Source organism: Struthio camelus, chromosome 37, assembly GCF_040807025.1.
Source record: "Struthio camelus isolate bStrCam1 chromosome 37, bStrCam1.hap1, whole genome shotgun sequence".
NCBI classification, from domain to species: Eukaryota; Metazoa; Chordata; class Aves; order Struthioniformes; family Struthionidae; genus Struthio; species Struthio camelus.
The window spans coordinates 128,841-144,395 of record NC_090978.1 but is presented as its reverse complement, the minus strand read 5'-3'; the positions used below and the strand labels follow the sequence as shown (position 1 = coordinate 144,395).

At 67.2% G+C, this 15,555-nt stretch overlaps 2 protein-coding genes and 1 non-coding gene across 10 annotated transcripts; all 3 read right to left on the bottom strand.

Moving 5' to 3' along the window:
* Positions 1–549: 549 nt before the first annotated feature.
* VAMP2 (vesicle associated membrane protein 2) lies at positions 550–5,650 on the bottom strand. The gene is made up of 5 exons (XM_068924048.1): positions 5,569–5,650; positions 3,309–3,432; positions 2,607–2,765; positions 1,851–1,902; positions 550–859 (listed from the first exon to the last, which is right to left on the bottom strand). Coding segments are annotated over exons 1-5 (354 nt in total). The 5' UTR covers positions 5,571–5,650; the 3' UTR covers positions 550–842.
* A 275-nt stretch (positions 5,651–5,925) lies between these two features.
* AURKB (aurora kinase B) lies at positions 5,926–15,294 on the bottom strand. Of its 8 annotated transcripts, none has more exons than XM_068924041.1 (9): positions 14,852–15,294; positions 13,606–13,655; positions 12,626–12,749; positions 11,927–11,984; positions 11,080–11,271; positions 10,003–10,141; positions 9,095–9,243; positions 6,642–6,816; positions 5,926–6,417 (listed from the first exon to the last, which is right to left on the bottom strand). In XM_068924041.1, exons 2-9 carry the CDS (start codon positions 13,651–13,653, stop codon positions 6,250–6,252), a joined length of 1,053 nt encoding a protein of 350 aa, XP_068780142.1. In that variant the 5' UTR covers positions 13,654–13,655; positions 14,852–15,294; the 3' UTR covers positions 5,926–6,249. The 8 variants fall into 8 exon arrangements, with proteins under 8 accessions (XP_068780142.1, XP_068780146.1, XP_068780147.1 ...); XM_068924045.1 differs by having other exon boundaries at positions 15,084–15,290; XM_068924046.1 differs by having other exon boundaries at positions 15,110–15,290.
* On the bottom strand, positions 15,166–15,289 carry LOC138063913 (U8 small nucleolar RNA). The gene has a single exon (XR_011137191.1). It is a non-coding gene; the product is annotated as a U8 small nucleolar RNA (small nucleolar RNA).
* Positions 15,295–15,555: the final 261 nt, after the last annotated feature.

The window sequence follows — 15,555 nt, the reverse complement described above, 5'->3', positions numbered from 1 at the left end:
CTGCTGAGGGGGGGCAGATTTGGGGTGCGGGGGGGGCATCTGGGCTATTTCGGGGTGATCCATGGGATTTTGGAGGTGAAGTGGGAGCATTTTGGGGGGCGGGAGGCATTTTGGGGTGATTCGGGGGGGGATAAGAGCTGTTGGGGGCGATATGGGGGTTGCGGGGGATTTGAGGGTACAGGCAGGGTGCAGGGGGTATTTGGGGGTGCAGGGTGGGATTTTGGGGCGCAGGGAGGATAGAAGGGTGCAGGGGGGGGATGCAGTGGATTTGGGGGGGTGAAAGGGAGGATTTGGGGGTGCAGCGTGGGATTCGGGCATCCGGGGGGGTATTTTGGGGTGCAGGGGGGGGGTTGAGGGTGGGGGGGCACCCATGGGAGGGGGGTAATTGGGTGCCAAGGGCGCATTTGCAGGTGCAGCGGGGCTTTTTTGGGGTGCCGGGGGCACTTTGGGGGTGCAGGGGTCCGGTTTGGGGGTGCAGGGGGAGGGGTCCGGCGGGGGGGAGGGGGGGACACCCACAAAACCTAGTAATAAATCTACAAACAGACAAAATAGAGCTATGTATAGTGTATAAATAGGGGTATTTACAGCCAGGCACAGCCACACACGCACGACGGCCGGGGTGGGGGGCACCCATGGGTGCTGGGGTGGGGTTGCGGGCGCCCGGGGACACCCACATGGGGGGGCACCCACAGGTTGGGGGGGGCACCGGGGGGGCACCCGTGGGTGCTGGGGGGAGGGCCCTGGGGGTGATGAGGATATTGGGGGGGGCACCCCAGGGTGGAGGGCACCCATGGGTGATGGGGGGGGCGCCGGGGGGGGGAGGGCTCGGCTCCGCAGCCCCGTTAGGTGCTGAAATACACTGGGGAGAGAGGAGGCGGGGTCAGCGGTGGCCACGCCCCCTCACCCGCAGGCCACGCCCCCCACCCATAGGGTGCGGCACCATATGGAGTAGGGAGGGATGTGGCCTGCTCCAGCCCCACCCACCCCCCGTGGGAGTGGGTGTGGTCGAGTGAAGCCCCTCCCCCTCATTTGCATCCTCACTTGCCCCAAGTTGGGGTAGCAGCAGCCCGCCCCCCTCATTTGCATGCCCCGCCCATCATTGCACCCCCCAACCCATGCATTTGCATGCCCCACCCTCGATGGAACGCCCGCCCCCCTTATTTGCATGCCCCACCCATCATTGGAATGCTCAATCCCCTCATTTGCATGTCCCGCCCCTCGATGGAACACCCAACCCCCTCATTTGCATGCCCCGCCCCTCGATGGAACACCCAACCCCCTCATTTGCATGCCCCGCCCTCGATGGAACACCCAACCCCCTCATTTGCATGCCCCTCCCCCATTAGACTGCCCCTTATTGGACTGCTGAACTCCCTCATTTGCATGCCCCACCCCTCATTGGAACACCCAAACCCCTCATTTGCATGCCCCTCCCCCTATTAGACTGCCCACAGCCCTGCCCCTTATTGGACTGCTGAACTCCCTCATTTGCATGCCCCGCCCATCATTGCACCCCCCAACCCATGCATTTGCATGCCCCGCCCTCGATGGAACGCCCGCCCCCCTTATTTGCATGCCCCACCCATCATTGGAATGCTCAACCCCCTCATTTGCATGCCCCGCCCCTCATTGGAACACCCAAACCCCTCATTTGCATGCCCCTCCCCCTATTAGACTGCCCACAGCCTTGCCCCTTATTGGACTGCTGAACTCCCTCATTTGCATGCCCCGCCCCTCATTGGAACACCTCCACCCCCTGCCATTTGCATGCCCTCCCCTTATTGGCCTGCACGACCTCCTCATTTGCATGCCCCGCCCCCTCACCCGCAGGCCCCGCCCCCCGCACTCACCGATGATGATGATGAGGACGATGGCGCATATCACCCCCAGGATGATCATCATCTGGGGGGGGGGGCAGGGGGTCACCTGGGGGTCAGGGTGCCCCCCCCCCACCCCCAGGTGGGGACACCCCGACGGCCGTTTTGGGTTGGATTGGGGTGTTTTGGGGTTGTGGGGGTGTTTTGGGGGGGTCCATTCGGGGGTGGATTTTGGGGTGTCCCGATGGATTCTGGGGTGCTGATGGGCATCTGTGGGCACCGAGGTGGATTTTGGGGGTGCCATGGGCAGATTTTGGGGTGCTAGGGCTGAATTTCCAGGTGCCAGCGGTGGATTTTGGGGTGTCCTGGTGGATTTTGGGGTGCTGGTGGGCATTTGTGGGTACCGAGGTGGATTTTGGGGGTGCCATGGGCAGATTTTGGGGTGCTAGGGCTGCATTTCCAGGTGCCAGCGGTGGATTTTGGGGTGTCCTGGTGGATTTTGGGGTGCCAGGGCTGGGTTTTGGGGTGCTGGAGGTGCATTTTTTTGCAGTGCCATGGGCAGATCTGGGGGGGGGGGGGAAGGGGTACTCGGGCTGGATTTTGGGGGTGTCCCGGTGGATTTTGGGGTGCTGGTGGGCATCGAGGTGGAGTTTTGGGGCGCCGTGGGCAGATTTTGAGGGGCTGGGGCTGAATTTCAGTGGATTTTTTGGGGGTGTCCCGGTGGATTTCTGGGGGGGGCGGTGCTGGTGTAGCTTTTTTGGGGTACCAGGGCTGGATTTTTGGGGGTACCTTGAGGTTCTTCCACCAGTACTTGCGCTTGAGCTTGGCGGCGCTGGTCTCGAACTGGGAGGCGCCGGCCTGGAGCGCGTCGGCCCGGTCGTCCAGCTCCGAGAGCTTCTGGTCCCGCTCCAGCACCTTGTCCACGTTCACCCGCATGATGTCCACCACCTGCGGGCCCAGGCGTCCGGGGTTGGGAACGGCTGCCGGGGGGGGGACCGGGGGTCCCTAGGGACCCAGGCGTCCGGGAAGCAGTGGAGACCCAGGAGGCCGGGAGGGTTGGAGGGGACCCAAGTGTCCGGAGTTGGGGGGGCGGGGGGGGGGGGGCGTGAGCAGGGGCCCAGGCGTCCGGGCATCAGCAGTGACTCAGGTAGCTGGGAGGGGGCGGGGCCAACCCGGCCTGGACCCAGGCGTCCGGGATGGGACGGGGTTGGGGGGGGGGGGATCAATGGGACCCCAGGCATCCGAGGGGGAATCATTGGGGCCCAGGTGTCCTGGATGCCCCCCCCGGCCCAAACATCAACCCAGGGACAATCAAGTCCCGCCCCACCCCAATCACCTCCAATCAAGCCCCACCCCTCCAAGCCCCGCCCCTCCAAGCCCCGCCCATAAGTCCCACCCCTAGACCCCCACCCATCTTGCAGCCACGCCCCCCACTGAGTGCGGCCCCGCCCCCTCGTAGCCCCGCCCCCTCGTAGCCCCGCCCCCTTTGACCTCATCCACTTGGGCCTGGGTCTGCTGCAGCCGCCGGTTGCTGGTGAGGTTGGGGGGAGGGGCGGGGGGGCCCCCCCCCTCGGCGGCGGCCGGCGGGGGCGCGGCGGGGGCGGCGGGGGCCGACCTGCGGGAGGGGGGAGGAGGGCAGAGGTCAGTGCCGCCCCGCCCCCTCCAAGCCACACCCCCTCCAAGCCCCACCCCTCCACCAAGCCCCGCCCCAGGCACCCCCCCGGGCTGAATCTGCAGCTAAAAATAGCCCGGGGGGAGGGGGGGGGCAAGTCCCTCCCAGTGCTCCCAGTCTGCTCCTTCCCCGGACTGGTGCCTCCCCCCCCTCCAGGTGGCCCCAGCATTCCTCCCATTTCGGTCCCGCCCTGGGTGTGGCTCCTCCCCCCATCAAGGTGATGGGGGGGTCACCCCAGAAAATGGGGGGGGCTCCCCCCCACTCCAATATGGCAGCCCTGGACCCGCTGCAAGGGGGGGCACATTGCACGGTGGGGGATGGCTTGCATTGCCCCCCCACTGCATTGCACGAGCCCAGTTTGTCCAAAGGGGGGCCCAGGCGATCGGGCAAGAACAGGCGCCACGTCTGATGTCCTCACGGGGCCCGGTGCAACGGGGGGCGCATTGCACGGGGGGTGTCGCTCTGCATGGAGCCCCCCCAACATTGCACAGGCTCGGTTGGCCCGGGGGAGTTTTAGGGGGGCCGGAGAGGCCCGGAGATCGTGCCTGACGCATGCACTGGGCCCATTCCAACTAGGGAAGAATTGCACAGGGCTGCTAGTCTGCATCCAGCTCCCCTCTGCGTTGCATGGGCCCAGTTTGCCCGGTGGGGGGGGGGGCGTTCTGGGGGGCAGGGGGGGTGTGCAGGACCCTCAGCCGACGCATGCACAGGGCTCTTTCCAACATGGGGAGCATTGCACGGAGGGTGTCAGTCTGCAGCAAGCCCTCCCCTGACATTGAACGGGTCTGGCTTTCCCATGGGTGTTTTGGGGGGGGTCGGGGGCATAAGAATTGCACCTGGCACCTGCACGGGGCCCATTCCACTGTGGGGGGGGCGTTTCACAGGGGCTGTCAATCTGCACCGAGGGCCCCCTGCATTGCACGGGCCCAGTTTACCCAGGGGGCGTTTCAGGGGGTCCGGGTTGGCCCAGGGGCCGAGTCTAGCACGGCTGTGGGACCCTTTCCAACACGAGGGGCATTGCAGGAGGGGTGCCGGTCTGCATCGAGCCCCCTCCGCGTTGCACGGGCCCCATTTACCTGGGAGCATTTCAGGGGCTGCGGGTCGCCGCAGAGGCCTCACCCAGTGCCCGCACGGGGCTCTTTCCAACGCGGGGAGCATTGCACGGGGGATGCCCGTCTGCACTGAGCCCCCCTCACATTGCACGGGCCCAACTCGCCCACGGGCATTTGGGGGGGGGTCAGGAGATGCTCAAGCCGCGCCCGACGCATGCACCGGGCCCGTTCCACCGCAGCAGGCATTGCACTGGTGGTGTCGGTCTGCACCAAGCTCCCCCTGTATTGCACGGACGCTATCTGCCAGGGAGATTTCAGGGGCTCCAGAGAGCCCCACGAGCCTCGCCCAGCACCTGCACAGGGCCCTTTCCAACGAGCAGAGGATTGCACGGCAGGTGCCGGGCTGCACCGAGGCCCCCCCCCCGCCCCCCCCCCCCGGCATTGCACAGGCCCGGTTTTCTCAGGGGCATATCAGAAGGTCCAGGTCTGTCCAGGGCTGCACCTGACGCATTCCCGGTGCCCGTTGCAAATGCGGGGGCATTGCAGGAGCTGCACCAAGCCCTCTCCGCATTGCACGGGCCCGGTTTGCCCGGGGGCATATCGGGGACTGCGGATCGCCTCAGGGAGAGCGCCCGGCACCCGCACCGGGCCCTTTCCAACACGGGGAGCATTGCAGGGGGGTTGTCAATCTGCATCGAGCCCCCCCCGCATTGCACGGGCCCGGTTTGCCCGGCGGTCTAGCGAGGACCACGGATCGCCTCAGGGACAGCGCCCGGCACCCGCACCGGGCCCTTTCCAACACGGGGAGCATTGCAGGGGGGTTGTCAATCTGCATCGAGCCCCCCCCGCATTGCACGGGCCCGGTTTGCCGGTGGGTGCTCCGAGGGGCGGGGGTGGGGGCAGGGGCCGGGGGGGGGTCATGCAGCGGACACTTTCCAGCGCGGGGGGCATTGCACGGGGGGTGCCGGGTTGCAAGACCCCCGGGGTGGGGAGGGGGGAAGGCCCAGGGTGGGGGGGGGGCACTCACATGTCGGGGCGGCGGCAGCAGCGGCGCGAGCGGTGCGGACCTGGCGCGGGAAGATGGCGGCCGGGGCGGCTCGCGCATCCGGGCACCGGGCGGGGAGGGGGGGGGGGAACGATAGGGGCGGGCCTTGGGGTGCTGGGGGGGGGGAATATGGGTGCATTAGGGTGAGGGGGGAACACCTCAAGGGGGACTGAGGGGGTGATACGGGGGGCATCCAAGGGTGCAACGGGGGGGAAATGGGGTGCACTTGGGTGCAGGGTGCAGACAGGAACCTGGGAGCACCCTGGGGTGCAGGACCCCCCTCGGATTTCCCCCCTTCCCCCTCCCCCAAAAGAAAACCAGAGACTGGGACAAGAAGGGTAAAAACAACAGCTTTATTGAGGGGAGACTTGGGGGGCACCCAAGGGGGGAGCACCCATGGGTGCTGCCCCCCCTGAAAAGGCCAGATTGGGGTGGGGGACAGGGGAGAACCTAGTGCACCCCCATTTTGGGGGAGGCACCCAAGACCCCCCCCAAATACCCCAACAGCAGGGTTTGGTGCTTGGGGGACAGCACCCATGGGTGGGGGGAGGGGGCAGCATGCACCCATGGGTGCCATTGCTCCTCCCCCCCCCAAGGGGGGGCCAAACAGTGCAGAGGAGGGCTGGGGGGTGGCAGCACCCATCACCACCTCTCCCGCGGCCCCTAGGGGGGGACGTAGGCGGGGGGCAGCACCCGGCGGGAGTTGGCGCGCACCCACGGGTGCTGGAGCACCCCGCGCAGCGGCAGCCGCTCACCGGGGCTGTGGCGCAGCAGGCGGGCGATGAGGTCCCGGGCGCCCTCCGACAGGGTGGGGGGGAAGTGCAGGTCCACCTGGGGGGGGGGGAGGGGGAAGGGAGTTAGGGGGGTAGTCAGGGACCCAGGCGTCCGGGGAGCACCCACCACCCCTCCCCCTCCCGACACCTCCCACCCAGCATTGTGGGAAGAGCAGGGGCAGCCGGACACCTGGGCCCCCGGTGGCAGCAGGACAAGCAATAGGGTGCCAGTCTCGGACGCCTGGGCCCCCAGCGGAGGCCTGGGTGGCCCCCCTGCCCCACCTTGGTGATGCGGCGGTAGGTCTCGGCGTGGGAGGCGCTCTCGAAGGGCGGGTGCCCGGCCAGCAGCTCGTAGCACAGCACCCCCAGGCACCACAGATCCACCTTCTCGTCGTGCGTCTTGCCCTCCACCATCTCCGGCGGCAGGTAGTCCAGCGTGCCGCACATCGTCTTCCTCCTGGGGGGGGGGGCCTAAAAGTTGGGGACCCTCCCATGGGGACGGGGACCCTCCCCGGTGCCCCATTTTGGTGCCCCGCCAAGTTTGGTAGGACTCTGTCACCCTCAGGGGCCACCGTGGTGGTGGAGGCACCCTCAAAATTTAGGGGACCTCCTCTTGGGGACAGGAACTCTCCCATGGGGACGGGGACCCTCCCTGGTGCCCCATTTTGGTGCCCCGCCAAGTTTGGTAGGACTCTCTTTCACCCTCAGGGGCCACCGTGGTGGTGGAGGCACCCTCAAAACTTGGGGGACCTCCTCTTGGGGACAGGGACTCTCCCATGGGGACGGGGACCCTCCCCAGTGCCCCATTTTGGTGCCCCGCCAAGTTTGGTAGGACTCTGTCACCCTCAGGGGCCCCCGTGGTGGTGGAGGCACCCTCAAAACTTGGGGGACCTCCTCTTGGGGACAGGGACTCTCCCATGGGGACGGGGACCCTCCCCAGTGCCCCATTTTGGTGCCCCGCCAAGTTCGGTAGGACTCTCTGTCACCCTCAGGGGCCCCCGTGGTGGTGGAGGCACCCTCAAAACTTGGGGGTCCTCCTCTTGGGGACAGGGACTCTCCCATGGGGACGGGGACCCTCCCTGGTGCCCCATTTTGGTGCCCCGCCAAGTTTGGTAGGATTCTGTCACCCTCAGGGGCCACCGTGGTGGTGGAGGCACCCTCAAAATTTAGGGGACCTCCTCCTGGGGACAGGGACTCTCCCATGGGGACGGGGACCCTCCCCAGTGCCCCATTTTGGTGCCCCGCCAAGTTCGGTAGGACTCTCTTTCACCCTCAGGGGCCACCGTGGTGGTGGAGGCACCCTCAAAACTTGGGGGTCCTCCTCTTGGGGACAGGGACTCTCCCATGGAGACGGGGACCCTCCCTGGTGCCCCATTTTGGTGCCCCGCCAAGTTTGGTAGGACTCTCTGTCAGCCTCAGGGGCCACCGTGGTGGTGGAGGCACCCTCAAAATTTAGGGGACCTCCTCTTGGGGACAGGGACTCTCCCATGGGGACGGGGACCCTCCCCGGTGCCCCATTTTGGTGCCCCGCCAAGTTTGGTAGGACTCTGTCACCCTCAGGGGCCACCGTGGTGGTGGAGGCACCCTCAAAACTTGGGGGTCCTCCTCTTGGGGACAGGGACTCTCCCATGGGGACGGGGACCCTCCCTGGTGTCCCATTTTGGTGCCCCGCCAAGTTCGGTAGGACTCTGTCACCCTCAGGGGCCACCGTGGTGGTGGAGGCACCCTCAAAACTTGGGGGTCCTCCTCTTGGGGACAGGGACTCTCCCATGGGGACGGGGACCCTCCCCAGTGCCCCATTTTGGTGCCCCGCCAAGTTTGGTAGGACTCTGTCACCCTCAGGGGCCACCGTGGTGGTGGAGGCACCCTCAAAACTTGGGGGTCCTCCTCTTGGGGACAGGGACTCTCCCATGGGGACGGGGACCCTCCCCGGTGCCCCATTTTGGTGCCCCGCCAAGTTTGGTAGGATTCTGTCACCCTCAGGGGCCACCGTGGTGGTGGAGGCACCCTCAAAATTTAGGGGACCTCCTCTTGGGGACAGGGACTCTCCCATGGGGACGGGGACCCTCCCTGGTGCCCCATTTTGGTGCCCCGCCAAGTTTGGTAGGATTCTGTCACCCTCAGGGGCCACCGTGGTGGTGGAGGCACCCTCAAAATTTAGGGGACCTCCTCTTGGGGACAGGGACTCTCCCATGGGGACGGGGACCCTCCCCGGTGCCCCATTTTGGTGCCCCGCCAAGTTCAGTAGGACTCTCTGTCACCCTCAGGGGCCACCGTGGTGGTAGGGGCACCCCTAAAATTTAGGGACCCCCACATGGGGATGGGGACCTTCCCTGGTGCCCCACCAGCCCTCCCCACCCCAAAACACCCACCCTGAAGCCATTTTGGGGTCCCCTTGTCACTCTGGGGTGCCTTCAACCCTTGTGACACCCCCTTGGACTCCCCAACACCTCTTGGGGTCACCCCAGACCTTCTGACACCCCTTAGAGCCATCCCCCTGTCACCCTGAGGTGCCCCGACACCCCAGGGTGTCCTCAGCCCCATGACACCCACAGGGACCCCCAACGCCCCTTGGGGTCCCCTCAAGCCCCCGTGGGGCCCATTGACACCTTCTGGCGTCCCTCATGGCTCCTGGGATCTCTCAACCTGCTCTAAGGCCACATCCAGCCCCGTGACCTTGGGTCTCTGGGCCACCCCAAGGTGTCCCCGTCACCCAAGGTGCCCCCAGCCCCCACCTGAGCGAGGGGGCGTGCACCGACCACCCAAAGTCGGCGATCTTCAGCTCGCCCTTGAGCCCCATGAGCAGGTTCTCGGGCTTGATGTCACGGTGGATCACCTTCTTGGCGTGGCAGTAGAGCAGCGCATCCGCCAGCTCCTCCATCAGCTGCGGGTGGGGGGGGAAGGGGGGGTCAGGAGCACCCCAGAACTGCACTGGGGTCCCCCATGTCACCCCAAGGTCCCCTAAGGTCCCCCATGCCACCCTGGGGTCAACGTTGTCATCCCAAGGTTCCCAATGGCACCCAATGTCTCATGTCCTTGGTGGTGCCCATCTACTAGGTTCTCCAGAAGCTTGCAGAGGAGAGAAATAGAGAGTCAGGGGCACCCTAGAACTGTCCTGGGACCCCCACTGTCACCCCAAGGTCCCCAGTGCCACCACAAGGTCTCATCTCCTTGGTGGTGCACGTTTACTAAGTTCTCCAGAAGCTTATAGAAGAGATAAACAGGGAGCTGGGGCACCCCAAAACTGCCCTGTGGTCCCCAGTGCCACCCCAAGGTGCCACAAGGTCCCCTATGCCACTCTGGGGTCAATGTTGTCACCCCAAGGTGCCCAATGGCACCCCAAGGTGCCCAAGGTCTCACGTCCTTGGTGGTACACATCTATTAGGTTCTTCAGAAGCTTACAGAGAAGAGAAATGGGGGATCAGGGCCACCCCAGAACTGTCCTGGGGTCCCCACTGTCACCCTGAGGTCCCCAATACCACCCTAGTGTCAACATTGTCACCCCAAGGTCCCCAATGGCCCCCAGGGGACCCCTCAACACCACCGGGGCGGGGGCACTCCCCCAGCTCTTCCATCAACCAATGTGGGAGGAGCAGACCCAGACAGCTGGACGGGGGTGGGGGCCCAGGTGTCCGGGGCTCACCGTGGCGCTGCGCTGCTCGTCGAAGTGGCGGCACTTCTGCAGCTCCTTGTAGAGCTCGCCCCGCGGCGCGTACTCCAGGATGAGGTAGACCCGCTTGCGGTCGTGGAAGTAGTTGTAGAGACGCAGCACGTTGGGGTGCCTGGGGGGGGTGGGGGGGGTTAGGGTGACGAGGGGCACCCTAAGGACCTCCCCCAGGCACCCATGTCATCACGGGACACTCCCCATCCTATCTGGATATCTTCTCCGGGGTCCTCGTGGTGCCCAGGGGATGCTGAGGGCACCCGCGCAGAGGCGCGTTGGGACCCTTGGTGCACCCAGGGACCCCACAGCACCCCAGGGACACCACTCCCCCCCGCCTCCTGGGGGACTCCTGGGGCACCCAGAGTTCATGGGGACCCGAAGGGCACCCCAAGGTCCCAGCACCGACACCTGAAGGGACCCCCCACCCAGCTCATCAGGACCCTCCTGAGGTGGCCTCTCCAGCACCCCAAGGGCACCCCCAGCACCCTGGGCCACCCCCCACCCAAGGGACTTTTGGGGTACTCACAGCTCCCTGGGACCCTCCTCAGGCACCCCAAGGGCACCCAGGGGACCCAGAACCTGTGCTGTCCCCTCACGTCTTCCCCATGTCCCCATAGCGTCCCCATACTCAGAGGTGGGCCTGGCTCTCCATGTCCCACCACAGCTGGTGTCCCCATGGTGTCCCCCTGTATCCCCATACTGGAGATGGGTCTCGATCTCCATCTCATGCCACATCTAGTGTCCCCATGTCCCCCTGATGTCCTCTCTGTCCTCGTACCAGAGGGGGGCCTGGATCTCCAGCTCATGCCATAGCTGGTGTCTCCCCCACGTCCTCGTACCAGAGGGGGGCCTGGATCTCCATCTCACGCCGCAGCTGGTGTCCCCACGTCCGCCCATCCCCATGATGTCCTCCCTGTCCTCATACCAGAGGTAGGCCTGGCTCTCCATCTCACGCTGCAGCTGGTGTCCCCATGTCCCCCACTGTGTCCCCGCACCGCAGGTGGGCCTGGATCTTGATCTCACACCACAGCTGGTGTCCCCCCTGTGTCCCCGTACCGCAGGTGGGCCTGGATCTCGATCTCGCGCCGCAGCTGGTGCTCGACTCCCTCCTTCTCAATCTGCGACTTGAAGAGCACCTTGAGGGCCACGATGAAGCGGGAGGTCCGCTCGCGCGCCAGGTAGACGTTGCCAAACTTGCCCTTGCCCAGCGGGCGCCCCACCTCGAAGTCCTCGATGGAGAAGGTCCGTCTGTGGCCCCAGACCACTGTCACCACCCCACAGTGGCACCGGGAGCCCACCAAGGTCACCCGTTGACACCCAGGGGCGTCACCACCACCTCCTTGGCCATGGTGCCCTCACCTGGGGCCGCTGGGGTTACCCAGCGTCTCATCAGGTTTACCCTCATGGGGCTTCCTGCTGTCCCCAAGGGCCACCCACTGTCTCCAAGGGTCACTAGGGCCCCCCACTCTCACCCAGAATGACCCCAGGGCCCCCTACTGTCACCCAGAATGTCCCACTGTCACCAGGGAGTCACCAGGGTCCCCTCAGGGCAATCATCAGCATGGCGGGGGGACGACACTGGAGTGTCGCAGGGATGCCCAGGGTCACCCACCATCACCATGGGGAGTCACCAGAGTCCCCTGCCATTAGCACAGTATCACCATGGTGTCCCCCATGGTAAGACCCCCTCCAAGCCACCCGTTGCCACCAGGGGGGCACCAAGCTGCCCTTGGGTTCCCCTATTGTCATCAAGGTGTTCCCCCCCCCAACAAGGACACCATCACTGGAGCCCCCCTCCCATCACTTGGGATGTCACCAGGATCCCACAAGCATCACCAACACCTTCCCAGTGACCCCAGTCCCCCCCCCCCCCAAAAAAAAAGCTATGGGTACAAGGACTCACTGCGGGTGCTGAGGGGCCGGCTGGGTGCTGGGCTCCAGGGGCACCCGCCCCGGCACGGCTGCGGAGGCAGGCAGTGGGCGCGGGGCACCCGACCTAACCCTCCCCGCCCCCCCCAATCCCCCCAGGGACCCAGGCGTCCGAGGACACCTCTCCAATCCCCCCAGAGGGCACCCAGGGACCCACTTGGGGACCCCGATATCTGGGGAACCCCCCCCTAGATCCCCCCAGGGACCCAGACTCCCTCTGAACCCCCGCCCCAGGGGCACCCAGGTGTCCAGGTGCCCCCCAGGACACCCTCCACCAGGGGACCCAGGTGTCTGGGGTCCCCCACCACAAACACCCTTAGAGAACACCCAGGGACCCCAATATCCCACCCAATGGGATCCAGGTGTCCGGACCCCCCCCCCGGAGCCCCCACCATGGGGCTGAGGCGTCCAGGCACCCCGACTTCATCCTGGGACCCAGGCATCCGGGGGACACCCCTGCAATCCCCCCAGGGGGGCATCTGGGGTCCCAGGTGTTCAGGGCCCCCCCTTCAAAACCCCTCAGGGGGCACCCAGGGACCCAGGCGTCCTGGGACCCACCCCCCCCCCAAACACCCTCAGAGACCCCAATGTCCCACCCAATGGGACCCAGGCATCCAGGTGCCACCCCCCGCCTCAAACCGTGCGGGGCCCAGGTGTCCGGGCGCCCCCCTACCTGGCAGGGGACAGGCCCTGGTGCCAGCTCTCTGCAGCAAGAGGGCGTCCGAGGGGGTGCCCGTGGCCCCGGGGGGGTCCTTGCGCAGCACCCGCTGGGGGCCCGGGGGGGGCAGCACCCCACACTGGTGGCAGAGGGTTGGGGGGGGGTGTCACCAGCACCAGGGGGCACCCTGAGGTCCCATGGGAGACACCTCCAAATGGCACCCAGGGGGACCCCAATAGGGGTCAGGAGATTTCAGGGTGGCCCCGGGGGGGGGAGGGGTTTGGGGTGGCCCTGGGAGGAGGGTTCAGGGTGCCCCAGGGTGGATCAGGGTGGCCCCGGAGGGGTGTGAGGGGTTCAGGGTGGCCCCAAGGGGCTTTGGGGGGGCCCTGGGAGGGCTGGGGAGGGTCAGGGTGGCCCTGGGGAGTGTGGGGAGGGCTCAGGGTGGCCCCAGAGGGGCTCTGAGGTGGCCCTAGGAGGGGTTCAGGGTGCCCCTAGAGGGGTTGGGGGTTCAGGGTGGCCCTGGAAGGGTTGGGGGCTTCAGGGGGGGGCCCAGGGGGTCTTTGGGGTGGCCCTGGGAGGGCTGGAGGGGTTCAGGGTGCCCCAGGGGGCTCAAGGTGGCCCTGGGAGGGTTGGGGGGGTTCAGGGTGGCTCCAAGGGGGCCTTGGGGTGGCCCTGAGAGAGCTGGAGGGGTTCAGGGTGCCCCGGGGGGCTCAAGGTGGCCCTAGGGGGGTGTGAGGGGTTCAGGGTGCCCCAGGGTGGTTCAGGGTGGCCCTGGGAGGGTTGGGGGGGTTCAGGGTGGCTCCAAGGGGGCCTTGGGGTGGCCCTGAGAGAGCTGGAGGGGTTCAGGGTGCCCCGGGGGGCTCAAGGTGGCCCTAGGGGGGTGTGAGGGGTTCAGGGTGCCCCAGGGGGGTTCAGGGTGGCCCTGAGAGGGCTGGAGGGGTTCAGGGTGCCCCGGGGGGGGGGTCAGGGTGCCCCAGGGAGGGGGGGGACCTCACCTTCGCCAGGCCGTAGACACTGGGGTTCACGTTCTCCTTGTAGGCCATTTCTGCGGCGGGGGGAGGAGACTTATGTCACCCCAGGGAACTGGGAGACACTGGTTTGTACTGGTGCCAGAACTCCCCCCCCCCAAAACACACCCCAGCACCCCAAATTCCTCCCCCCCTCCATGAACCGACTCCCCCATCCCAACCCCCAATGCCCCCAGCACCCCCCTAGTCACCCCCCCGGGCACCCTAATATACCCTCAATCACCCCACCAGCACCCCATACCCCCCCACACCCCCCCGGCCCCCCCTCGGGACCCCAAACGCCCCCCCAAGCCCCTCAGACACCCCCCACGGCCTCCTACCCCCCCACCCCCAGCTCCTCCAGGTACCCCAAAACCCCCTCAGGTACCCCAAAACCCCCGCGACCCCCCCCAAATATCCCCTTTGGACCCCCGAGGCCTTTAACACCTCAGGGCCCGGGTCCCCCCTCAGCGCCCGCGCCGCCCCCACCTGCTGCCGCCGCCGCCGCGCGCGCCCCCCGCGCTCTGCCCCCGCCCCCCCGGCCGCCCGGCCTTCAAATCTGCCCCGCCGCGCTCCCATTGGCCGCCGCCCGCCGCGCGCCCATTGGCCGCGGCCACACGTTCCCGCCCCTTCCCCCACCTCCCCAGCTCGCGGAGCTGATTGGCTGGCGGCGCGGCCAGCGGCCCGCCTCCGCGGTGGTGGAAGCCCGGAGAGCTCGGCGCTGATTGGCTGCCGCGCCCGCCAGGCGGGGCCAGGCGCGGTGGTGTCGTTCGGGGGGGGGGGTTTAGAACCCGGCAAGGTGGCGGCTGCCAATCTCCGAGTTGCAGCCAATCAGAGCGTAGAGGAAGGGGGGGCGGGCCGAATCGGGAGGGGGGAATCACGTGGGCGGCGGCCATTTTGTGGCAGAGCCGCTGCGCTCTGCCTGGAAACAAGGGCGGGACCGCAAGGGGCGGGCAGCGAATCAGGGGCGGGGAGCGGCCAATCAGAGGCCAGGATTGCGGCGCAGCCAGCCAATCAGGGCGGCGGGGCGCTGCCGTGCCAGGGGACCTGCTCGCGCCCTGTTGTCCCCGGCGCGTGCGTGCAAGAGGCGCCGCAGGCTCCCCGTGCGAGGGTCGTTGCACGCTCACGCTGGCAGGGCAACACCTTGCTGCCCGGCCTGTTGCACGCTCCATTCCCACGCGCGCATCCCCTTGCACGCGCGCTGTTGCGCGCTCAGTCGCCAGGCGCAGCGCACCTCGGTGCAAGGGCCCATTGCACACCGGCTGTCGCACGCTCGCCCCCCGGGGGCTCGGCTCCGTCGCACGGGCGCTCTAACGCACTCGGTCCCCAGGGGCTTGGCTCCCTTGCTCGCACCCTCTTGCACCGCTTCACGGCGCAAGGGCTCGGCCCAGGGCGCTCGCACCATCGCAGGGAGAAACCGCGTTGCACGCGTGCTCCGTTGCGCGTTCACCGCGTTGCACACTCACCGCACTGCGCGCACGCGCACTCCTACCTCGCTCCCACCCCGCCCCTTTCTGCGGTACCTGCCCCGCCCCGCGCGGCTGCGCAGTCAGAGGGAGGCGCAGGCGGTTGCAGCGCCAGCGCCGCGCGACTGTAATCACGCGTCATCACGCTCCGCTCATCACGTGCTGCCCGCCGGAGCGGGGCAGGTCAGGATATACCGCACTGACGATACCCTTGAGAGCCCCCCCGCCCGCTTCCCCTCCCCGCGGCACCGCTCCCAAGGTCACGGCGAGCCCCCCCTCGCCCGTCACTGGCCCCCCCACCGCAAACCCCTTTCTCTTCCCGGTTCTCCTTTCCCTTCTCGGCCTAGTTCCGCAGGGATAAACGCCGAACGGCCGCGGATGCCCCCCACCACCTCGCCCCCCAGGGTGCCCCGCGCGCTTGATTTGAATAGGGGCGGGGCGTCGCGGCGGATCGCGCCGGCGGGCGGCGCTG

Excerpts from the sequence above, each read along its gene's own strand:
- VAMP2 (XM_068924048.1), bottom strand. Across the intron at positions 2,766-3,308 it reads CCCAGGCCCAAGTGGATGAG|GTGGTGGACATCATGCGGGT; the intron begins GTCAAAGGGGGC and ends CTGGGCCCGCAG. Across the intron at positions 1,903-2,606 it reads ACTGGTGGAAGAACCTCAAG|ATGATGATCATCCTGGGGGT; the intron begins GTACCCCCAAAA and ends CCCCCCCCCCAG.
- AURKB (XM_068924040.1), bottom strand. The coding sequence starts at position 15,225 with ATGACGCGTGATTACAGTCGCGCGGCGCTGGCGCTGCAACCGCCTGCG. Across the intron at positions 11,985-12,625 it reads CAGGGCCTGTCCCCTGCCAG|CCGTGCCGGGGCGGGTGCCC; the intron begins GTAGGGGGGCGC and ends CTGCCTCCGCAG. Across the intron at positions 10,142-11,079 it reads GAGATCCAGGCCCACCTGCG|GCACCCCAACGTGCTGCGTC; the intron begins GTACGGGGACAC and ends CACCCCCCCCAG.